The sequence below is a fragment of the Chiloscyllium punctatum genome, chromosome 1 (assembly GCF_047496795.1).
Source record: "Chiloscyllium punctatum isolate Juve2018m chromosome 1, sChiPun1.3, whole genome shotgun sequence".
NCBI lineage: Eukaryota > Metazoa > Chordata > Chondrichthyes > Orectolobiformes > Hemiscylliidae > Chiloscyllium > Chiloscyllium punctatum.
The window spans coordinates 170979309-171005298 of record NC_092739.1 but is presented as its reverse complement, the minus strand read 5'-3'; the positions used below and the strand labels follow the sequence as shown (position 1 = coordinate 171005298).

General features: G+C 47.7%; 1 protein-coding gene across 1 annotated transcript in view; it reads left to right on the top strand.

The window, feature by feature from the left end:
* LOC140480733 (uncharacterized) overlaps window positions 1-25990 on the top strand; it is a 510142-nt gene that overhangs the window by 107565 nt on the left and 376587 nt on the right. The window contains exons 7-9 of the mRNA XM_072576020.1: window positions 5591-5662; window positions 14614-14685; window positions 21768-21839. Coding sequence (XP_072432121.1) covers window positions 5591-5662; window positions 14614-14685; window positions 21768-21839 — 216 coding nt within the window. The remainder of the gene's footprint in view (window positions 1-5590; window positions 5663-14613; window positions 14686-21767; window positions 21840-25990) is intronic.

The window sequence follows — 25990 nt, the reverse complement described above, 5'->3', positions numbered from 1 at the left end:
CCACACACACATATCCACACAGCCCCCACACATCCACACACACACACCCTCATGCATCCACACTCACACACCCCACCCACACACACCCACTCACACATACACACACATCCACACACCCCTATCACATATCCACACACATACACACACACACACCCTTACACATCCATACACACACATCCACACACACACACATCCACACATACCCTCTCACACATCCACACATACACACACACCCTCAAGCATCCACACACACACTCCCTCACACACCCACACACACACACCCACACACACACATCCACACAGCCTCCTCACACACCTACAAACACACACACATCCTTACACATCCACACACACCCTCACACATCCACACACGCACCCTCATGCATCCACACACACACCCTCACACATTCTCACACACACACACCCACACACACCCTTATGAATCCACACAAACTCACATCCACACACACACCCACACACACACATCCACAAACACACATCCACACACACACATCCACACACACACCCACACACACATCCACACACATCCACACACACACCCACACACACACCCACACACACATCCACAAACACACATCCACAAACACACATCCACAAACACACATCCACACACACACATCCACACACACACCCACACACACACATCCACACACACACCCACACATACACATCCATACACACACACCGACACACACACACACATCCACACACACATCCACACACACATCCACACACACACCCACACACACACACCCACACACACACACCCACACACACGCATCCACACATACACACCCACACACACACACCCACACACACACATCCACACACACATCCACACACACACCCACACACACACATCCACACACACACCCACACACACACCCACACACACACACACACACCCACACACACACACCCACACACACACACCCACACACACACACCCACACACACACCCACACACACACCCACACACACACACACACACCCACACACACACCCACACACACACACCCACACACACACATCCACACACACACATCCACACACACACCCACACACACACATCCACACACACTTCCACACACACACCCACACACACACCCACACACACACACACACACACACACCCACACACACACCCACACACACACACCCACACACACAACCACACACACACACCCACACACACACATCCACACACACATCCACACACACATCCACACACACACCCACACACACACCCACACACACACACACACACACACACCCACACACACACCCACACACACACACCCACACACACACCCACACACACACAACCACACACACACACCCACACACACACCCACACACACACACCCACACACACACACCCACTCACACACATCCACACACACACACCCACACACACACATCCACACACACACCCACACACACACATCCACACACACATACTGACTGACACTAACTCACTAGTAGAAAGTGAGGAATGCAGATGTTGGAGATCTGAGCTGGAAATGTATTGCTGGAAAAGCGCAGCAGGTCAGGCAGCATCCAAGGAGCAGGAGAATCGACATTTCAGGCATAAGCCCTTCTTCAGAAATCCTGAAGAAGGGCTTATGCTGGAAGCGTCGATTATCCAGCTCCTTTGATGCTGCCTGACCTGCTGCGCTTTTCCAGCAACACATTTTTCAGCTCTGACACTAACTCACACTGAGACTGGCACACACTGACTGGCACAAACACACACTGACTGACTTTAACTTACACTGACTGATTTTAACTCACACTGACTGACACTATCTCACACTAAGAGACACTATCTCACACTGGTAGACACTAACTCACACTGACTGACAGTAACTCACACTGACAGACACTATCTCACACTAACAAACACTATCTGACACTGACCGACACTATCTCACACCGACTGACACTAACTCACAGATTGACATGAAATCACACTGACAGACACTAACTCACACTGACAGACACTAACTCACACTGACTGACACTAACTCACACTGACAGACACTAACTCATTCCGACTGACACTAACGCACACTGACTGACACTAACACACACTGACTGACACTAACTCAAACTGACACTAACAAACACTGACTGACACTAACTCATTCTGACTGACACTAGCTCATTCTGACTGACACTAACACACACTGACTGACACTAACACACACTGACAGGCACTAACTCATTCTGACTGACACTAACTCACTCTGACTGACACTAACTCACACGGACAGACACTAACTCACACGGACAGACACTAACTCACACTGACAGACAACCACCGACTCCCATAGCTACCTGGATTACACCTCTTCCCACCCTATCTCTTGCAAAAATGCCATCCCGTATTCCCAATTTCTCCGCCTCCATCGTATCTGCTCCCAGGAGGACCAGTTCCACCATAGGACACACCAGATGGCCTCCTTCTTTAGAGACCACAATTTCCCTTCCCACGTGGTTAAAGATGCCCTTCAACGCATCTCGTCCACATCCCGCACCTCCGCCCTCAGACTCCACCCCTCCAACCGTAACAAGGACAGAACGCCCCTGGTGCTCACCTTCCACCCTACCAACCTTCGCATAAACCAAATCATCCGCCGACATTTCCGCCACCTCCAAACAGACCCCACCACCAGGGATATATTTCCCTCCCCACCCCTTTCCACCTTCCACAAAGATTGTTCCCTCCGTGACTACCTGGTCAGATCCACACCCCCCTACAACCCACCCTCCCATTCTGGCACTTTCCCCTGCCACCGCAGGAACTGTAAAACCTGTGCCCACACCTCCTCCCTCACCTCTATCCAAGGCCCTAAAGGAGCCTTCCACATCCATCAAAGTTTTACCTGCACATCCACTAATATCATTTATTGTATCCGTTGCTCCCGATGTGGTCTCCTCTACATTGGGGAGGCTGGGCGCCTCCTAGCAGAGCGCTTTAGGGAACATCTCCGAGACACCCGCACCAATCAACCAAACCGCCCCGTGACCCAACATTTCAACTCCCCCTCCCACTCTGCCGAGGACATGGAGGTCCTGGGCCTCCTTCACCGCCGCTCCCTCACCACCAGACGCCTGGAGGAAGAACGCCTCATCTTCCGCCTCGGAACACTTCAACCCCAGGGCATCAATGTGGACTTCAACAGTTTCCTCATTTCCCCTTCCCCCACCTCATCCTAGTTTCAAACTTCCAGCTCAGTAACTGTCCCCTTGTCTTGTCCGGACTTGTCCTACCTGCCTATCTCCTTTTCCACCTATCCACTCCACCCTCCCGTCCCTGACCTATCACCTTCATCTCCTCCCCCACTCACCCATTGTACTCTATGCTACTCTCTCCCCACCCCCACCCTCCTCTAGCTTATCTCTCCACGCTTCAGGCTCACTGCCTTTATTCCTGATGAAGGGCTTTTGCCCGAAACATCGATTTTGCTGCTCGTTCGATGCTGCCTGAACTGCTGTGCTCTTCCAGCACCACTAATCCAGAATCTGGCTTCCAGCATCTGCAGTCATTGTTTTTACCTTACTAACAAACACTGACTGATACTAGCTCATTCTGACTAACACTAACTCATTCCGACTGACACTGACTGACACTAACTCACACTGACAGACACTAACTCACACTGACAGACACTAACTCACACTGACAGACACTAACTCACACTGACAGACACCAACTCACAGATTGACACGAAATCACACTGACAGACACTAACTCACACTGACACCAACTCACACTGACCGACGCTATCTCACACCGACTGACACTAACTCACAGATTGACACGAAATCACACTGACAGACACTAACTCATGCTGACAGACACTAACTCACACTGACTGACACTAACTCACAGATTGACACGAAATCACACTGACAGACACTAACTCACACTGACACCAACTCACACTGACCGACACTATCTCACACCGACTGACACTAACTCACAGATTGACATGAAATCACACTGACAGACACTATCTCACACTGACACCAACTCACACTGACCGACACTATCTCACACCGACTGACACTAACTCACAGATTGACATGAAATCACACTGACAGACACTAACTCACACTGACAGACACTAACTGACACTAACTCACACTGACAGACACTAACTCATTCCGACTGACACTAACGCACACTGACTGACACTAACACACACTGACTGACACTAACTCAAACTGACACTAACAAACACTGACTGACACTAACTCATTCTGACTGACACTAACACACACTGACTGACACTAACACACACTGACAGGCACTAACTCATTCTGACTGACACTAACTCACTCTGACTGACACTAACTCACACGGACAGACACTAACTCACACTGACAGACACCAACTCACAGATTGACATGAAATCACACTGACAGACACTAACTCACACTGACACCAACTCACACTGACCGACACTATCTCACACCGACTGACACTAACTCACAGATTGACACGAAATCACACTGACAGACACTAACTCACACTGACAGACACTAACAGACACTTACTGACACTAACTCATTCTGACTGACACTGACTGGCACTGACCGACACTGACCAACACTATCTGACACTGACTGACACCAACTCACACTGACAGACACCAACTCACACTGACAGACTCTAACTCGCACTGACAGACACTAACAAACACTGACTGACACCAACAAACACTGACTGACACTAACTCATTCTAACTGACACTAATTCATTCTGACTGACACTAACTCATTCTGACTCACACTAACAAACACTGACACTAACTCTTTCTGACTGACACTAACACACACTGACTGACACTAACACACACTGACTGACACGAACTCACACTGACACTAACACACACTGACAGGCACGAACACACACTGACAGGCACGAACACACACTGACTGACACGAACACACACTGACAGGCACGAACTCATTCTGACAGACACTAACACACACTGACTGACACTAACTCACACTGACTGACACTAACTTTCACTCACAAACACATTAACTCACATTGACACAGACTAACTCATACTGACATTGACTGACACTAACTCACATTGATAGACACTACCTCACAATGACTGACAATAACTGACACTGACAATCACTAACTCACGCTGACACACACTGACTGACACTAACAGACACTAACACACACTGACTAACACTAACACACACTAACTCACACTGACACACACTGACTGACACTAACACACACTGACTAACACTAACACACACTGACACACACTGACAGACACTAACACACACTAACTCACACTGACACACACTGACCATGGTTCTCACTGGTATTAGTGAACACTGACTGTAATCCTCTCAGTGACTCTGACGATCATACACACCGTGTGACACATACCCAGAATGTGTCCAGATCCTGACAGACCCTGACAATATCACACCCAGCTCAGCCTGTCTCTGATCCTCCAAATGCCCCTGTGTGTGTAGTGTCCAGGGAACCCCATTCATCGAGGATTGTTCTGTTCCTAACTTCCCCCAGGAGCTGGGCCGGAGACAACAGAAGCTGAACTCCCTTCCACAGCTGCACAAGGACAAACCACTCGTGCTGCAGGTAAGTAATTTAACTCAATAAGCCTCTCATGATTGAAGAATTGTATTATGGACTGTATTATAAACCCCCAAATAGACCCCAAATAGGGGAAGGGTGTTTTGAAACCTGAAAGGCTTCAGAAAAGATTTACAAGGATGTTGGAGGGTTTGAGCTGGAGAGAGAGGCTGAACAGGCTGGGACTGTTTTCCCTGGTGTGTTGGAGGCTGAGGGGTGACCTTATAGAGGTTTACAAAATTATGATTGTCATGGATAGGATAAATAGACAAAGTCTTTTCCCTGGGGTCGTGGAGTCCAGAACTAGAGGGCATAGGTTTAGGGTGAGAGGGGAAAGATATAAAAGAGACCTAAGGGGCAACTTTTTCATGCAGAGGGTGGTACGTGTATGGAATGAGCTGCCAGAGGATGTGGTGGAGGCTGGTGCAATTACAACATTTAAAAGGCATTTGGATGGGGATATGAATAGGAAGGGTTTAGAGGGATATGGGCTGGGTGCTGGCAGGTGGGGCTGGATTAATTTAGGATATCTGGTAAACATGACAACTTGGACTGAAGGATCTGTTTCCACACTATCCATCTCTCTGACTCTGTGTAGCGAGATTGCAGGTACCTGTAAGAATAATAGAGTAGGATTGGTGGAGATTTTAATTTCTGCTGTATTAACTGGGCCACCAAGAGTGTAAAAGACCCAGACGGAGTGGAGCTTGTCAAATGTATCCAAGAAAGATTCCTAAATCATTATGGAGAGGGTGCAACCCTGAACATCCTCGTAGGAAACGAGGTTGGGCAAGTGACTGAAGAGTCAGTCGGAGAGCACTTTGGGTCAAGTGACCATAACTCTCCGAGTTTCAACATAGCTATGGTATAAGATAGGACAGGCCTACAGGTTAAGGTACGAAACTACAGCAGGGTCAGTTAGGGGGCCATTAGGCAGAGGTTGACTGGATGAGTCTGTTTGAAGGAAAGGGAACACCTAATAAATGGGAGGCTTTTAAAAATGTGATCTGAAAATGTGTTGCTGGAAAAGCACAGCAGGTCAGGCAGCATTCAAGGAGCAGGAGAATCGTCGTTTCGGGCATAAGCCCTTCTTCAGGAATTTAAAAATGTGATCTCAAGGGATGCCCCTGTTAGAATGAAGGGAAAAGTTGGCAGGCTAAGGGAGCCCAGGCTGACGGTGGGATACTGACACTGGTCAGGAAAAAGAATAAGGCAGACATCGGATCTAAGCTATGAGACTCAAGTGAATCCCTAGATGGGTATAGATAGTGCCGGAGCACATTGAGGAGGGAAATCAGGAGAGCAAAAAGAGGGTATGAGATGGATCTGGCAGATAACGTGAAAGATTATCCCAAGAGGTTCTACAGCTCTCCTCAGAGTAAAAGGGTGGTCAGGAGAGAACAGGGTCCCTTAAAGACCAACATGGCTATCTGTGTGTGGAGCCACAGGAGAAAGGAGAGATTTTTCATGAATATTTCTCCTCCGTGTTTACTGAAGAGAGCATCTTGGATGCTAAGGAAATAAGGGAAACAAGTGGGGATGTTTTAGACCACATACATATGACCAGAGACGGGGTAAAGCACATTACGGTGGATAAATCCTCTGGGCCAAACCAGGTCCATCTTCGGACCTTGTGGGAGGCTCGGGAAGAAAAAGCAGAAACCCTTGCAGAGATATTTGCTTCATCTTTAGCCACTGGTGAAGTTCCGGAAACTCGGAGGATGGTTAATGTTGTTCCATTGTTTAAGAAAGAGAGCAAAGACAAAGCAGGGAATTCCAGGCCAGCGAGTCTGATATCAGTGGGAGGTACGTTGTTGGAGAGGATACTGAGGAACAGGATCAGACAAGTTTTGGATAGTCAAGGTCTGACTGGGGATAGTCAGCATGGATTTGTGTGCAGGGAGACATGTCTGACAAATCTTTTCGGGTTTTTCAAAGAGGTAACCAAGAGGATAGGGTAGAGTGGGTCATGTTTGTTGATGACACAAAGCTGGGTGGCAGGGTGAAATGTGAGGAGGATGTTAGGAGATTACAGGGTGACCTGGACAAGTTAGGTGAGTGGGCAGATGCATGGCAGATGCAGTTTAATGTGGATAAATGTATGGTTATCCACTTTGGTGGCAAGAACAGGAAAGCAGATTACGACCGAAATGGAGTCAATTTAGGTAAAGGGGCAGTACAAATAGATCTGGGTGTTCTTGTACACCAGTCAATGAAGGCAAGCATGCAGGTACGGCAGGTAGTGAAGAAGGCTAATAGCATGCTGGCCTTCATAATAAGAGGGATTGAGTATAGAAGCAAAGAGGTTCTTCTGCATCTGTACAGGGCCCTGGTGAGACCACACCTGGAATATTGTGTGCAGTTCTGGTCTCCAAATTTGAGGAAAGACATTCTGGCTATTGAGGGAGTGCAGCGTAGGTTCACGAGGTCAATTCCTGGAATGGCGGGATTACCTTAGTCTGAAAGACTGAAGCGACTGGGCTTGTATACCCTTGAGTTTAGAAGACTGAGAGGGGATCTGATTGAGACGTATAGGATTATGAAAGGATTGGACACTCTGGAGGGAGGGAACATATTTCCACTGATGGGTGAGTCCCGAACCAGAGGACACAGCTTAAAAATACGGGGCGGCACGGTGGCACAGTGGTTAGCACTGCTGCCTCACAGCGCCAGAGACCTGGGTTCAATTCCCGACTCAGGCAACTGTCTGTGTGGGGTTTGCACATTCTCCCCGTGTCTGCGTGGGTTTCCTCCGGGTGCTCCGGTTTCCTCCCACAGTCCAAAGATGTGCAGGTCAGGTGAATTGGCCATGCTAAATTGCCCGTAGTGTTAGGCAAAAGGTGTAAGTGTAGGGGAATGGGTGGGTTGCGCTTCGGCGGGGCGGTGTGGACTTGTTGGGCCGAAGGGCCTGTTTCCACATTGTAAGTAATCTAAAAAAAAATTTAGGACAGAGATGAGGAGAAACCTCTTCACCCAGAGAGTGGTGGGTGTGTGGAATGGTCTGCCCCAGAGGGCAGTGGAGGCCCAGTCTCTGGATTTATTTAAGAAAGAGTTGGATAGAGCTCTCAAGGTTAGTGGAATCAAGGGTTATGGAGATAAGGCAGGAACAGGATACTGATTAAGGATGATCAGCCATGATCATATTGAATGGTGGTGCAGGCTCGAAGGGCTGAATGGCCTACTCCTGCATCTATTGTCTATTGTCTTTTTGGACATGACTGAGGTCTTTAACAAGACCCTGCACAGCAGGCTAATCATGAAGGTTGGGTCCATGGGATCCAGGGAAAGCTCACAAACTGGTTGTTTCTCGGACTGGAGCCCTGTGAGTAGTGGTGTGTCACAGGGGTCAATGCTGGGACCTTTCTTATTTGTTATTTACATCAAAGTTCTGGTGTGAATGTACAAGGCAGGATTAGAAGGCTTGCGGATGATACAAAATGAGGATGTTTCGGTGATAGCGAGAAAGGTTATCAAAACTTACAGACAGATCTTGATCAGATTGGGAAGTGGGCTGAGGATTGGCAAATGCAATTCAACACAGATAAGTCTGAGGTGTTGCACTTTAGAGAATCAACCCAAAGTTGGACTTGTCCAGTAAATGGTAAACTCCTGAGGTGTGTTGTAGAACAGAGGGACCTAGGAGTACAGGTATACAGTTTGTTAAAACCAGTGTCACAGCTGGACAGGGCGGTGAAGAAGGTATTAGAACGTAGAACATAGAACATAGAACATAGAACAATACAGCGCAGTACAGGCCCTTCGGCCCTCGATGTTGCGCCGATCAAAGCCCACCTAACCGACACTAACCCACTATCCTCCATATGCCTATCCAATGCCCGCTTAAATACCCATAAAGAGGGAGAGTCCACTACTGCTACTGGCAGGGCATTCCATGATCTTACGACTCGCTGAGTGAAGAACCTACCCCTAACATCAGTCCTATATCTACCCCCCCTTAATTTAAAGCTATGCCCCCTTGTAATAGCTGACTCCATACGTGGAAAAAGGTTCTCACTGTCAATCCTATCTAACCCCCTAATCATCTTGTACACCTCTATCAAATCACCCCTAAACCTTCTTTTCTCCAATGAAAACAACCCCAAGTGCCTCAGCCTTTCCTCATAGGATCTTCCTACCATACCAGGCAACATCCTGGTAAACTTCCTCTGCACCCGTTCCAGTGCCTCCACATCCTTCCTATAGTATGGCGACCAAAACTGCACACAATATTCCAGATGCGGCCGCACCAGAGTCTTATACAACTGCAGCATGACCTCAGGACTCCGGAACTCAATTCCTCTACCAATAAAAGCCAGTACGCCATATGCCTTCTTCACTGCACTATTTACCTGGGTGGCAACTTTCAGAGATCTGTGTACATGGACACCAAGATCCCTCTGCTCTTCCACACTACCAAGTAGTCTACCATTAGCCCAGTACCCATCTTTTTATTACTCTTACCAAAGTGAATCACTTCACACTTAGCTACATTGAACTCCATTTGCCAACTTTCTGCCCAGCTCTGCAGCTTCTCTATATCCCGCTGTAACCTGCCATATCCTTCCTCACTGTCTACAACTCCTCCGACTTTCGTATCATCCGCAAACTTGCTCACCCAACCTTCTAACCCTTCCTCCAGGTCATTTATAAAAATGACAAACAGCAATGGTCCCAAAACAGATCCTTGCGGAACACCACTAGTGACGGCACTCCAAGATGAACCTTTGCCATCAACTACTACCCTCTGTCTTCTTCCAGCCAGCCAATTCCTAATCCAAACCTCCAACTCACCCTCAATGCCATATCTCTGTATTTTCTGCAGTAGCCTACCATGGGGGACCTTATCAAACGCCTTACTAAAATCCATATATACCACATCTACCGCTTTCCCCTCATCTACCTCCTTAGTCACCTTCTCAAAGAATTCAATAAGGTTTGTGAGACACGACCTGCCCTTCACAAAACCATGCTGACTATCCTTGATCACATCATTCTTATCCAGATGTGCATAAATCCTATCCCTTACAATTCTCTCTAAGACTTTGCCCACAACAGAAGTGAGACTCACTGGCCTATAGTTACTAGGATTATCCCTACTCCCCTTCTTGAACAAGGGAACCACGTTTGCTAGCCTCCAGTCCTCTGGCACTACTCCTGTAGACAAAGAGGACACAAAAATCAAGGCCAATGGCTCTGCAATCTCCTCCCTTGCTTCCCAGAGAATCCTAGGATAAATGCAATCAGGCCCAGGGGACTTATCTATTTTCACCCTTGCCAGAATTTCCAACACCTCTTCTCTACATATCTCAAAGCCATCCATTCTACTTATTCGTGCCTCAGTATTCATATCGACAACAATGTCCTGTTCCTGAGTGAATACTGACGAAAAGTATTCATTCAGCGCCTCCCCAATCTCTTCAGCCTCCACAAGCATCTTCCCATTACTATCCTTGATTGGACCTATTCCTACCCTAGTCATTCTTTTATTCCTAACATACCTATAGAAAGCCTTAGGGTTTTCCCTAATCCTACCAACTAAGGACCTTTCATGTCCCCTCCTTGCTGCTCTTAGCTCTCTCTTCAGGTCCTTCCGGGCTACCTTATAACTCTCAATCGCCCCTATTGAACCTTCACGCCTCATCTTTACAAAGGCCGCCCTCTTCCATTTAACAAGGGATTCCAACTCCTTATTAAACCACGGCTCCCTCACACGACCCTTTCCTCCCTGCCTGATAGGTACGTACTTATCAAGGACACTCAATAGTTGCTCCTTGAACAAGTTCCACATATCAATTACGCTCTTGCCTTGGAATCTACTTTTCCAATCCACACATCCTAAGTCATGCCTCACCACATCATAATTTCCCTGCCCCCAGCTATAACTCTTGCCCTGTAGTACACACTTATCCCTCTCCATCACTAGAGTAAAAATCACCGAATTGTGGTCACTGTCCCCAAAGTGCTCACCTACCTCTAGTTCTAATACCTGGCCTGGTTCGTTACCCAGAACCAAATCCAGTATGGCCTCACCTCTTGTTGGCTTATCTACATATTGTGTCAGGAAACTCTCCTGCACACATTGCACAAACACTGACCCATCTAACGAACTTGAGCTATAGCTTTCCCAATCAATATCAGGAAAGTTAAAGTCTCCCAAAACAATCACCCTATTACTGTCACTCTTCTGCTGAATCATCTTCGCAATCCTTTCTTCAACGATTCTAGGACTATTAGGAGGCCTGTAAAAGACTCCTAACAGGGTGACCTCACCTCTCCTATTCCTAACCTCAACCCAAACTACCTCAGATGGCAAATCTTCGTCCATCTTCCTTTCCACCGCTGTAATACTATCTTTGACAAGCAAAGCCACACCCCCCCCTCTTTTACCCCCATCTCTGACCCTACTAAAACATTTAAACCCTGGAACCTGCAACAGCCAATCCTGTCCCTGATCTACCCACGCCTCCGTAATAGCCACAACATCGAAGTCCCAGGTACCAACCCACGCTGCGAGTTCACCTACCTTATTTCGTATACTTCTGGCATTAAAGTATACACACTTCAAGCCACTCTTCTGTTTACAGGCACCCTCCTTTAAGATTGATGCCATGTTCCTAACCTCCCTACACTCCAGGTCCTGCACCCTAAAGCTACAGTCTGGGTTCCCATGCCCCTGCAGAGTTAGTTTAAACCCTCCCAAAGAGCACTAGCAAACCTCCCCCCAAGGATACTGGTGCCCCTCAGGTTCAGGTGGAGACCATCCTGTTTATAGAGGTCCCACCTTCCCCAGAAAGAACCCCAGTTATCCAAGTACCGAAATCCCTCCCTCCTGCACCATCCCTGTAGCCACGTATTTAACTCTTCTCTCTCCCTATTCCTTGACTCTCTATCACGTGGCACGGGTAACAAACCAGAGACAACGACTCTGTTCGTTCTAACTCTGAGCTTCCAACCTAGCTCCCTAAAAGCCTGTCTAACATCCTCACCCCTCTCCCTACCTATGTCGTTGGTGCCAATATGGACCACGATCTGGGGCTGCTCCCCCTCCCCCTTAAGGACCCGGAAAACACGATCAGAGACATCATGTACCCTTGCACCTGGGAGGCAACATACCAAACGTGAGTCTCTCTCGTTCCCACAAAACCGCCTATCTGTGCCCCTCACTATCGAGTCCCCAATTATTATTGCTCTGCTCTTCTCCACCCTTCCCTTCTGAGCAGCGGGGACAGGCTCCGTGCCAGAGGCCTGAGCCCCGTTACTTACCCCTGGTAAGTCGTCCCCCCCACAAGTATCCAAAATGGTATACTTGTTCTTGAGGGGAACGACCACAGGGGGTCCCTGCACTGGCTGCTTCCTCCCACTCCCCCTCACTGTCACCCATCTATCTGCCATCTTTGGAGTTCCTACTTCCCTATAGCTCCGATCTATGACCCCCTCTGCCTCCCGAATGATCCGAAGTTCATCCAACTCCAGCTCCAGTTCCCTAACACGGTCTTGGAGGAGCTGGAGATGGGTGCACTTCCTGCAAGTGTAATCAGCAGGGACGTCCATGGCATCCCTCACCTCATACATGTTGCAGGAGGAACATTGCACTGCCTTCACTGCCATCCCTCTAAAGCTAACCTTTATTTTAAAACAAAACTGGGTCTAAAGAATACAACAAGCAAAATTCGGCACTTACCTCCTTACTGCAACGGATCTTATTATTAGGTTAGAGGAGGAGGGCGGGTGGGAGGCACTACCTCCGTAGTGCCTCGGGTTCTTCAGCTGCGCGCTTTTAAAGGGGAAACAAACCTACCCAGGTAAGCTTACGCTCTACCTGCTTCCGGGTCTCGGCTGCCTCTCTGGTCGTCGTCACTTCCCCCTACTGCTCCCGCTCTTTCTGTGAAGAGAGAGTGAAAAAAAACACCGCTGCCCGCTACCGGTAAGTACTTTTAAAACAAACAGTCTTACCTTAGCTGCTGCTCGCACTCGTATTGAGCACGCTGGTCTTCATCGGTCAAGGCATCAGGAGTTGGGACGTTATGTTACACTTGTATAAGTCATTGGTGAGGCCACACTTGGAGTATTGTGTCCAGTTTTGGTCACCATGTTATAGGAAAGCCATAGTTAAACTGGAAAGAGTGCAAAGAGGGTTTACAAGGATATCGCCAGGAGTAGTAGGCCTGAGTTATAGGGAGAGGCTGGCCAGGATAGGACTTTATTCCTGGGAATGTAGGAGAATGAGGGGTGGCCTTATTGAGGTGGATAAAACCATGAGGGGCATAGGATAGGATGAAGAGATACAGTCTTTTTCCCAGGGATGGGGAATTGTAAACTCGAGGGCATAGGTTTGAGGTGAGAGGTGAAGGATTTAAGAAGGCCCTGAGGGGTAACTTCTTCACGCAGAGAGTGGTGAGTATATGGAATGGGCTGCTTGCACAGAGCCTCTCACACTGACAGGCTCTGATTCCCATTGACACACAATCTAGTCACACAGAGACTGCCATGTTCACAGGCACCAACTAACACTGACTCACAAGCACCCTCAGACTGAGTCTCAATTACTGACAGGCACTAACTCACACTAACATGCAGTGATCATCATTTGCACGCTCTCCTCTTGTCAGATACTGACTCACACTGACACACAATTATCCTCACATTGAGACTCATATTGACAGATACTAACTCAGTGACATGCACTCCAAATCACACTGAGACTCTCATTCTGACAGACCCTTGCTCATCCTGACACACAAGCACCCTCAGACTGAGTCTCTTAAACTGACAGTCATTCGCGATCATATACACACAGAGTGCCACTCCTCCATGCTTTCAGAATATGTGAGGTACTGTCAGTCCGAGATATTATCACACCCAGCTCAGCCTGTCTCTGATCCTCCAAATGCTCCTGTGTGTGTAGTGTCCAGGGAACCCCATTCACTGAGGATTGTTCTGTTCCTAACTTCCCCCAGGAGCTGGGCTGGAGACAACAGAAGCTGAACTCCCTTCCACAGCTGCACAAGGACAAACCACTCGTGCTGCAGGTAAGTAATTTAACTCAATAAGCCTCTCATGATTGAAGAATTGTATTATGGACTGTATTATAGACCCCCAAATAGCGAGCTGTTACTAGGGGAAGGGTGTTTTGAAACCTGAAAGGCTTCAGAAAAGATTTACAAGGATGTTGGAGGGTTTGAGCTGGAGAGAGAGGCTGAACAGGCTGGGACTGTTTTCCCTGGTGTGTTGGAGGCTGAGGGGTGACCTTACAGAGGTTTAGAAAATGATGAGGGGCATGGATAGGGTAAGTGGACAAGGTCTTTTCCCTGGGGGAGGCCAGAACTGGAGGGCATGGTTTAAAATGGACCTAATGGGTAACATTTTCACACAGAGGGTAGAGCATGTGTGGAATGAGCTGCAAGAGGATGTGGTGGAGGCTGGTACAGTTACAGCTCTTAAAGGGCGTCTGGTTGGGTATATGAATAGGAAGGGTTTGGAGGGGTATGGGCTGGGTGCTGGCAGGTGGGGCTGGATTAATTTAGGATATCTGGTAAACATGACAACTTGGACTGAAGGATCTGTTTCCACACTATCCATCTCTCTGACTCTGTGTAGCGAGATTGTAGGTACCTGTAAGAATAATAGAGTAGGATTGGTTGGAGATGAGTTGAATTGATTGTCATGTGTACTGAGACACAGTGAAAAGCTTTGTCTTGTGAGCAATACAGGCAGATCACAGAGTTAAGTAGCAGAGATAAGTAAATTATAGATAAACAGCAACAATAATAAAAACACAGGAATAGGCGAATGTTGAGAGTTTGTGCGTCCATTCAATATTCTAACAACAGTAGGGTAGAAAGTGTTTTGAAACCGGCTGGTCCGTGTGTTCAGGTTTCTGTACCTTCTCCCTGATGGTAGAGGTTGGAGAAAAACATTGCCAGGGTGGGATGGATCTTTGAGAATGCTGGTGGCCTTTCTTTGACAGTGGGCCTGGTAGATGGATTCTATAGATGGGAGGTTGGTCTTTGTGATTGTCCAGGCCAAGTTCACCATTCTCTGTAACTGTCTCCAATCTTGAATGGTACAGTTGCCATACCAGGTAATGATACATCCAGACAGAATGCTCTTAGTGGTGCACCTATAAAAGTCGGTAAGGGTATTCACCGTCATCCCAAATTTCCTCAGCTGCCTGAGGAAGAAGAGACGTTGTTGAGCCTTTGTAACCAGTGTGTCCACATGGAGAGTCCAAGAAAGCTTGTTGTGGATGACCACTCCCAGGAGCTTGACACTCTCCACTCATTCCACCTCTGTGCTGTTAATGTGTAAGGGGCACATGAGTAACATCCCTCCGAAAGTCAATCATGAGATCCTTGGTTTTGCCGGCATTGAGAGCGAGGTTTTTCCAGCTCTTCCACCTCCCATTTGTCTGTTTCGCCACCATCTGAGATTCGACCGACTATGGTGGTGTCATCAGCGAACTTGTAAATGGCATTAGTCTGGTATTTGGCGACACAGTCTTGGGTATACAGTGGGTACAGTAGGGGGCTGAGTACGCACCCCTGGGGGGCTCCAGTCTTGAGTGTTAGTGAGGATGAAATATTGTCCCCAATCTTCACTGATTGTGGCCTGTGGGTCAGGAAACTGAGGAGCCAGTTGCAGAGAGTGAGACTGAGTCCAAGATCACTGAGTTTAGTAATCAGTCTCGAGGGGATAATAGTGCTAAAGGCTGAACTGTAGTCAATGAGTGGGATTCTTACATAGCTGTTCTTGCTGGCAAGATTTTCTGGGGAGGAGTGAAGAGCAAGTGATATGGCATCTGACATGGATGTGTTGATCCGTAAGGCAAATTAGAGTGGATCAAGAGAAGTGGGGAGGCTGGAGTTGATTAATGCCATGACCAGTCTTTCAAAGCTGGTCATGGCATTAATCATGACCATTGAGGTTAGAGCCACTGGGCGGTAGTCATGGAGACATGCTGCATGAGCTGCCTTAGGCACAGGGATGATGTTGGCCCTCTAGAAACAGGCCGGGACAGTGGCCTGCTGCAGGGAGAGGTTGAAGATGTCTGGGAAGATCTCTGCCAGTTGACCTGCGCATGCCCTGAGTTCATGGCCTGGTGCTCCGTCTGGTCCCATCGCTTTCCTTGGATTCACACGAAGGAAACTGATCCGATCTCTGATGCAGTTTCTGTTGGGATAGGTTCGTCAGGACTTGTCAGAATAGGTGCTATGTCTCCACTAAAATTCTACTCAAAGCGAGCATAGAAGGCTTTGAGACAGTCTGGGAGGGATGGGTCATCGTCTACTTTCTTGCACTGTTTATTTTTAGAACCTGTAATGTCATTCAGTTCTTTCCATAGTCCCCGGGGGTCTGTCTGGGTCTCTAGTTTGGATCGGTATTGGTCATTGGCTGTCTTAATGGCTCTGCGAATATCATGCTTGGATTCCTTATATTTGAGTGGGTCTCCTGATCTGAAGGCCTCACGCCTGGTTTTTCGCAGGTTCTGTATATCCTGCTTTATCCAGGGTTTCCTGTTGGGGAACACTCGGATTGACTCCCTCAGTATGCAGTCCTCCACACAGTTGCTGATAAAGTCTGTGACGGTGGTGATGTACCCGTCCAAGGTACGTGCGGCCTGTTTGAACACAGCCCAATCAGCCGATTCCAGACAGCCCCGGAGTTGATCCTCTGTCTCCTCCGACCAGCACTGGGCCTGTATCTGCGAGGGGGGGGTCTCCTGGTTGACCGGGAGAAGAAACACAGCATTGTGGTCAGAGTTCCTGAAATGAGGGTGGGGGAAGGAGCAGTCGCCATCTTTCACAGTGGTGGAGCAGTGATTTAAAACGTTCAGACCCCTGGTGAGGCAGGTGGTACTTAGGCAACACCTTCCTTAGATTGGCCTGATTGAAGTCACCAGTTACAGTAAACAGAGTCTTGGGATGTTCCATCTCCAGGGTGTTAGTAGGGGAGTACAGCACATCCAGAGCTTGTGGCAGTGTGTACACATTGGTTAGTATAGCAGCAGAAAATTCCCCTGGTAGGTAGAAGGGGCAGCATTTGATGGTGAGGAATTCAAGGTTTGGGGAACAATAGCTGCCCAGGGTTGCAATGTCCCTGCATCACAAGTTGTTGATTAAAAAACAAACCCCTCCACCCTTTGTCTTACCCAAGGACACTGTACGGTCCATACGATGGATAGAAAAACCATCAGCCTGAAGTGCGCAGTGGGAAACGGAAGGGTTGAGCTAGGTTTCTGTGAAACCGAGAGCACAGCAATCTCTCAGTTCACACTGGAGGCTGAGCTGTGATCTGAATTTGTCCATCCTGTTCTCCAGAGATTGTACATCTGTTCAGAGTAAGCTAGGAAGGGGGTTTTGAAACTGTGCAGTCTCAGTCTTACTTGCAGGCCGGTATGCTTACCCTGCTTTCTCACAGGTTTCTTACATTTGAGTGGATTCTGACTGCTTCCCGTTAAGTGAACCTTCCTCAGACCCTGTGGAGCAGGTAATTTATTGTGTATTTTATACTGGAGGGAGTGTGGTTAGGATCCAGAGGAGAGGGTAAGTTTCTGCTCATGTTCCACTTTGTCCAGTTAGTTCCTGGTTTCAGTTGCCACTGATTTGTTGCTCCAGGTACAGCCCCGTTTTTAGCACAAGTGTTTGGGCTGCTGTCCAGGTACATTCTGGTTGATTTTGTGTCAGGCAGGTGCCTTATGGAGTCAGGTGTGTTTCGTGTTGGTTCTCCTTCTTGGGGCAGGTCTCTTCGGTCCCTTCATTTTCCGGCAGGCCACAAGCTTGGGGCTCGCGTAAGCTGCCTCTGGCTGACCTGGCCTTCTTCCAGGATGGTCGGATGGGTCATGGGCACCACGTCGTCTGCTGCCTTCATCCAGTAAGATAGCTTTAGGATCGGAGGAGCTTCAAACCTGTGAGTTTAGACAAAACTTAAATCTGCATGCAGGAGCTCGCAAGGAATCGACTATATCCAACGCCATCTTGCTTCCCATGAATTAACTGGGCCACCGAGAGTGTAAAAGACCCAGACGGAGTGGAGCTTGTCAAATGTATCCAAGAAAGATTCCTAAATCATTATGGAGAGGGTGCAACCCTGAACATCCTCGTAGGAAACGAGGTTGGGCAAGTGACTGAAGAGTCAGTCGGAGAGCACTTTGGGTCAAGTGACCATAACTCTCCGAGTTTCAACATAGCTATGGTATAAGATAGGACAGGCCTACAGGTTAAGGTACGAAACTACAGCAGGGTCAGTTAGGGGGCCATTAGGCAGGATCGAGCAGATTGTTTAAGAAAGGGAGCAAAGACAAAGCAGGGAATTCCAGGCCAGCGAGTCTGATATCAGTGGGAGGTACGTTGTTGGAGAGGATACTGAGGAACAGGATCAGACAGGTTTTGGATAGTCAAGGTCTGACTGGGGATAGTCAGCATGGATTTGTGTGCAGGGAGACATGTCTGACAAATCTTTTCGGGTTTTTCAAAGAGGTAACCAAGAGGATAGGGTAGAGTGGGTCATGGATGTTGTCTTTTTGGACATGACTGAGGTCTTTAACAAGACCCTGCACAGCAGGCTAATCATGAAGGTTGGGTCCATGGGATCCAGGGAAAGCTCACAAACTGGTTGTTTCTCGGACTGGAGCCCTGTGAGTAGTGGTATGTCACAGGGGTCAATGCTGGGACCTTTCTTATTTGTTATTTACATCAAAGTTCTGGTGTGAATGTACAAGGCAGGATTAGAAGGCTTGCGGATGATACAAAATGAGGATGTTTCGGTGATAGCGAGAAAGGTTATCAAAACTTACAGACAGATCTTGATCAGATTGGGAAGTGGGCTGAGGATTGGCAAATGCAATTCAACACAGATAAGTCTGAGGTGTTGCACTTTAGAGAATCAACCCAAGGTTGGACTTGTCCAGTAAATGGTAAACTCCTGAGGTGTGTTGTAGAACAGAGGGACCTAGGAGTACAGGTATACAGTTTGTTAAAACCAGTGTCACAGCTGGACAGGGCGGTGAAGAAGGTATTGAGCACGCTGGTCTTCATCGGTCAAGGCATCAGGAGTTGGGACGTTATGTTACACTTGTATAAGTCATTGGTGAGGCCACACTTGGAGTATTGTGTCCAGATTTGGTCACCGTGTTATAGGAAAGCCATAGTTAAACTGGAAAGAGTGCAAAGAGGGTTTACAAGGATATCGCCAGGAGTAGTAGGCCTGAGTTATAGGGAGAGGCTGGCCAGGATAGGACTTTATTCCTGGGAATGTAGGAGAATGAGAGCTGGCCTTATTGAGGTGTATAAAACCATGAGGGGCATAGGATAGGATGAAGAGATACAGTCTTTTTCCCAGGGATGGGGAATTGTAAACTCGAGGGCATAGGTTTGAGGTGAGAGGTGAAAGATTTAAGAAGGCCCTGAGGGGTAATTTCTTCACGCAGAGAGTGGTGAGTATATGGAATGGGCTGCCAGAGAAAGTGGTGGAGGCAGGAACAATAGCAACATTTACAAAACACTTGGTTAGGTATATGGATGGGAAGGGATTAGAGGGATGTGGAGCAAATGTGGGCAATTGGAGCTATCTGAGTGGAGACCATGGTCATCATGGACCAGTTTGGGCCGAAGGACCTGTTTCCATGCTGTATTATTCAATGTCTCTGTGGCTCTGTGAGTCTAATTGTAAACTTCATATCACTATCCAGTGTGCCAACTTCACAAACACCTTCCGCCCTCACCTCAAATTCACCTGGACCATCTCGGACACCTCCCTTCCCTTCTTGGACCTCTTCTCCATCAACAATGATAAACTCAACATGGACATCTACTACGAACCCACTGACTCCCACAGTTACCTGAGATAGACCTCCTCCCACCCTGCCTCCTGTAAAAACGCCATCCCTTATTCCCAATTCCTGCACCTCCACTGCATCTGCTCCCAGGAGGATCAATTCCACCTTGAACATCCCAGATGGCCTCCTTCTTCAAAAACCACATGTGATCAACACTGCCCTCAAGAGCAACTCCTCTCTTCCCGCTCCTCCGCCCTTGAACCCCACCCCTCCCAACACAACAAGTCAGAAGCTCACCTGTCCTCACCTTCCAGATCACCAACCTCTGTATCGATCACATCCTCCTTCTCCACTTCTGCTACCTCCAAACAGTCCCCACACTAGGGGTCTATTTCCCTCCCCACCCCATCTGCATTTTGGAGAAATCATTCTCTCCATGACTACCTTGTCAGGTCCACTCCCCACCAGTCCACACGCCAGTCCTGGCACCCTCCCCCTGTCGCCGCAGGAATTGAAAACCCTTCGCCCACACCTCCCCCCTCACCTCCGTCCAAGGCCCCAAAGCATCCTTCCACATCTGACAGAAATTTACGTGTACCTCCTCAATGACATCTACAGTATCTGTTGCACCCGATGGGGTCTCGTCTACATCGGGGAGACAGGACGTCTTCTTGTGGAATGTTTCAAAGAACACCCCTGGGACGCCTGCACCCACCAACCGCACCGCCCCGTGGCTGAACACTTCAACTCCCCCTCCCACTCCCCCAAGGACATGCAGAACCTGGGCCTCCTCCATCGCCAAACACTTACCACCCAATGCTTGGAGGAAGAATGCATCATATTCTGCCTTGGTACCCTGCAACCACAAGGGATTGATTTGGATTTCACCATTTCCTCATTTCCTCTCCCCCCACATTATCCCAGTCCCAAGCCTCTAACTCGACACTGCCCTCCTGACCTGTCCCAGCTATCCACTCCACCCTCCAATCACCTTCTCCCCCATCTTCATCTACCTGTTGCATTCTCAGCTATCTTCTCCCCAACTCCAAACTCCTCCCATTTATCTCTCAGCCCCCACCCCAACCCAAAAGTCTCATTCCTGATGAAAGGCTTTTGCCTGAAACATCGGTTTTCCTCCTCCTCAGAAGCTGCCTGACCTGCAGTGCTTTTCTAGCACCACACTCTCAACCCATACATTCAGAATGTGTCCAGATCCTGACAGACCCTGACACTATCACACCAAGCTCAGCCTGTCTCTGATCCTCCAAATGCCCCTGTGTGTGTAGTGTCCAGGGAACCCCATTCACTGAGGATTGTTCTGTTCCTAACTTCCCCCAGGAGCTGGGCCGGAGACAACAGAAGCTGAACTCCCTTCCACAGCTGCACAAGGACAAACCAGTCGTGCTGCAGGTAAGTAATTTAACTCAATAAGCCTCTCAGTCTTGTCTAAGTGATGAGTAAACTTGATTCTATGGTGTACAGGAATGGTCCAGTGCTGAATGCCTCCTTCTGTATACCCAGATGTACCTGTTGAACTGCCATGAACTGAGACTGACATTGAATGGCGCGCACACACACACACACACACACACACATATACATATACATATACACACACACACACATATATATACATATATACACACACACATATACATATATACACACACACACATATACATATATATACACACACACACATATATACATATACATACACACACACATATATACATATATACACACACACACATATATATACATCTACACACACACACACATATATATACATATACACATATACACACACACACACACATATACACATATACACACACACACACAAACAGACACACTGAGAACACCAGCATCCCTGCTGCCTATGCAGGTTGGTTTGTGGATGATGGATTCTGTTCAGGGTTCACATCGTGGAATTACGTGTAACTGAGGAGCGAGTGTGGAAACCAATCTCTCACACGTGCTAAACGCTGTATTATTATTGGTGATGTGATAGTGTTCACCCTTGACATCAATTCCATATTTGACCGAGTGTGGCAGCAAACAGCCTTCTCAAACCTGGAATCAATGGGTATCAGGGAGCAAACTCTTCACTGGTTAGAGTCAAACCTGACACACAGGAAGAGGGTTGTGGTTGTGGAATGTCAGTCATCTCAGCTCCAGGACATCTCTATCGGAGTCCCTCAGGATAGTCCTGGGTCTAACCATCTTCAGCTGCTTCATCAATGACCTTCCCTCCACCATAAGGTCAGAAGTGGGGATGTTCACCGATAATTGCACAGTGTTCAGCATCATTCACAACTCCTCAGATACTGAAGTAGATCATATTCATATATAACAAGATCTGCATGCGGTTCTGGTTGCCATATTATAGAAATGAAATTATTAAACTAGAAAGAGTGCAGAAAAGATTTACAAGGATCCCAACTGGACTGGGAGTTTTGAATTATGAAGAGAGACTGCACAGGCTGGAACTTTCTTCCCTGGAGTGTTGGAGACAGAGGGAACCTTGGAGGGGAACAGATAAGGTAAAAGGCCAACAGCCTTTTCACACGGTAGGAGGGGTCTTTAAACTAGAGGGAATAGGTTAAAGGTGAGAGGGGAGAGCTACAGAAGGGTTCAGAGGGGGGATCTATTTCACAGAGAGGGTGGTGAATGTCTGGAACAGGCGGTACCAGTGGAAGCAAGTCCACTTTCATAGTTGAAGAAACATTGAGACAGGTAAATGGATGGGATAGGTATGGAGGGATATGGACCAAACCCAGGCAAATGGGACTGGATGAAACTGTGAATACTGGGCAGCATGGGGGAGTTGGCCCACTGGGCCTGTTTCCATTCATGTTGACCTCCATGACTCGATCGGAACAATATCTTGGGTTGGGATGACAAGTGGCAAGTAACACTCACGCCACACAAATGTCAGACAATGACCATCTCCAATAAGGGGCAATCTAACTTTCAATAGTGTTGCCATCACTGACTCCCCCACTGTCAATATCCTGGGGGTTACCATTGACCAGAGACATAGAACAGTACAACACAGTGCAGGCCCTTCGGCCCTCGATGTTGTGCCAGCCTTTTATCATGCTCTAAGATAAGACTAACCTACATACCCTTCATTTTACTATCCTCCATGTCCTATCCAAGAGTTCCTTAAATGTCACTAATGTTAGCGAGTTTTGAGAAGATTTGTAGCTCCGGTTGAGGTTCTGGAAGTAGGCTTGCTCCCTGAGCTGGAAGGTGCATTTTTGGATGTTTCGTCACCATACTAGTTAACATCATCAGTGAGCCTCCGGATCACACATTGGTGGTGTAGCAGCTTTCTATTTATGTTTGAGTTTCCTTGGGTTTGTGATGTTATTTCCTATGGTGACATAATTTCCTTTGGTAATGTAATATCCTCTTCTTTTTCTTAAGGGGTGGTAAGTGGGATCCAAGTCAATGTGTTTGTTGATAGAGTTCCAGTTGGAATGCCATGTTTCTAGGAATTCTCATGTGTGTCTCTGTTTGGCTTGTCCTCGGATAGATGTGTTGTCCCAGTGGAAGTGGTGTCCTTCCTCATCTGTATGCGAGGATACTAGTGAGAGAGGGTCATGTCTTTTTGTGGCTAGTTGGTGTTCATGTATCTTGGTGGCTAGTTTTCTGCCTGTTTGTCCAATGTAGTGTTTGTTACAGTCCTTGCACGGTATTTTGTAAATGACATTAGTTTTGCTTGTTGTCTATATAGGGTCTTTCAAGTTCATTAGCTGCTGTTTTAGTGTACATAGAACATTACAGCGCAGTACAGGCCCTTCAGCCCTCGATGTTGCGCCGCCCTGTCATACTAATCTGACTTGTCATCCCACCTACACTATTCCATGTACGTCCATTTGCTTGTCCAATGACAACTTCAATGCACTTAAACTTGGCGAATCTATTACCATTGCAGGCAAAGCATTCCATACCCTTTCTACTCTCTGAGTAAAGAAACTACCTCTGACATCTGTCTTATACCTATCTCCCCTCACTTTAAAGTTGTGTCCCCTCGTGTTTGCCGTTCCCATACTTGGAAAAAGGCTCTCCCTGTCCACCCTATCTAACCCTCTGATTATTGTATATGTCTCTATTAAGTCACCTCTCAACCTTCTTCTCTCGAATGAGAACAGCCTCAAGTCCCTCAGCCTTTCCTTGTAAGACATTCCTTCCGTACCAGGCAATGTATTCCTGATGAAGGGCTTTTGCCCGAAACGTCGATTTTACTGCTCCTCGGATGCTGCCTGAACTGCTGTGCTTTTCCAGCATACTCTAATCTAGACTCTCGTTTCCAGCATCTGCAGTCATTGTTTTTACCTAACATCCTCGTAAATCTCCTCTGCACCCTTTCCAAAGCTTCCACATTCTTCTTATAATCACCAGAACTGTAAACAATACTCTAAATGTGGCTGTACCAGAGCTTTGTACAGCTGCAGCATAACCTCCTGGTTCCGGAACTCAATCCCTCTAGTAATAAAGGCCAAAACACTATATGCCTTCTTAACAACTCTGTCAATCTGGGTGGCAACTTTCAACGATCTGTGTACATGGACACTGAGATCTCTCTGCTCATCTACACTACCAAGAGTCCTACCATTAGCCCAGTACTTTGCATTCCAATTACTCCATTCAAAGTGAATCACCTCACACTTGTCCACATTAAACTCCATTTGCCACCTCTCAGCCCAGCTCTGCATCCTATCTGTGTCTCTCTGCAACCTACTACATCCTTCGTCACTATCCACAACTCCCCTAACCTTAGTGTCGTCCACAAATTTACTAACCCACCCTTTAAGCCCTCATCCAGGTCATTTATAAAAATGACGAACAGCAGTTGGTGGGTTTGTGGGCTGCCATGATGCCAAGGGGTCTGAGTAGTCTGGCAGTCATTTCTGAGATGTCTTTGATGTAGGGGAGAGTGGCTAGGGTTCCTGGATGTGTTTTGTCTGCTTGTTTGGGTTTGTTGCTGAGAAATCTATGGACTGTGTTCATTGGGTGCCCATTCTTTTTGAATACTCTGCATAGGTGATACACTCCAAAGAATAACCCACCCAAACCCATTCCCCTACCCTATTACTCTACAATTCCCCTAACTACTGCCCTGAACCCTACGGGCAATTTAGCATGGCCAATTCACCTAAATTGCACATCTTTGGACTGTGGAAGGAAATCGGAGCACCCAGAGGAAATCCACACAATCACGGGGAGAATGTGCAAACTCATTGTTTTGGTGGTGGACTCTTGTATCTCTCTGACAGTAACAGGTAGTGAAAAGCTTATCGAATCGGCAGAACTGACAACAATCAGCATCACTTGAAAAAACATACTGAGCAAACTGTTGGAATTGATGGTCTGTGTCACCTTTGGGTCTTAAAGGAAATGGCAGCAGAGATTGTTAACATGGAACAGCAACAGGCAATTTCATCCAGCATGTCTGGGCTGACCATAATGCCATTCAAAACCAATCGCATCTTCTGTATCCTTCTATTCCCTGCCACTTCATGTATCTGTCTGCCCACCTGATCAGATGG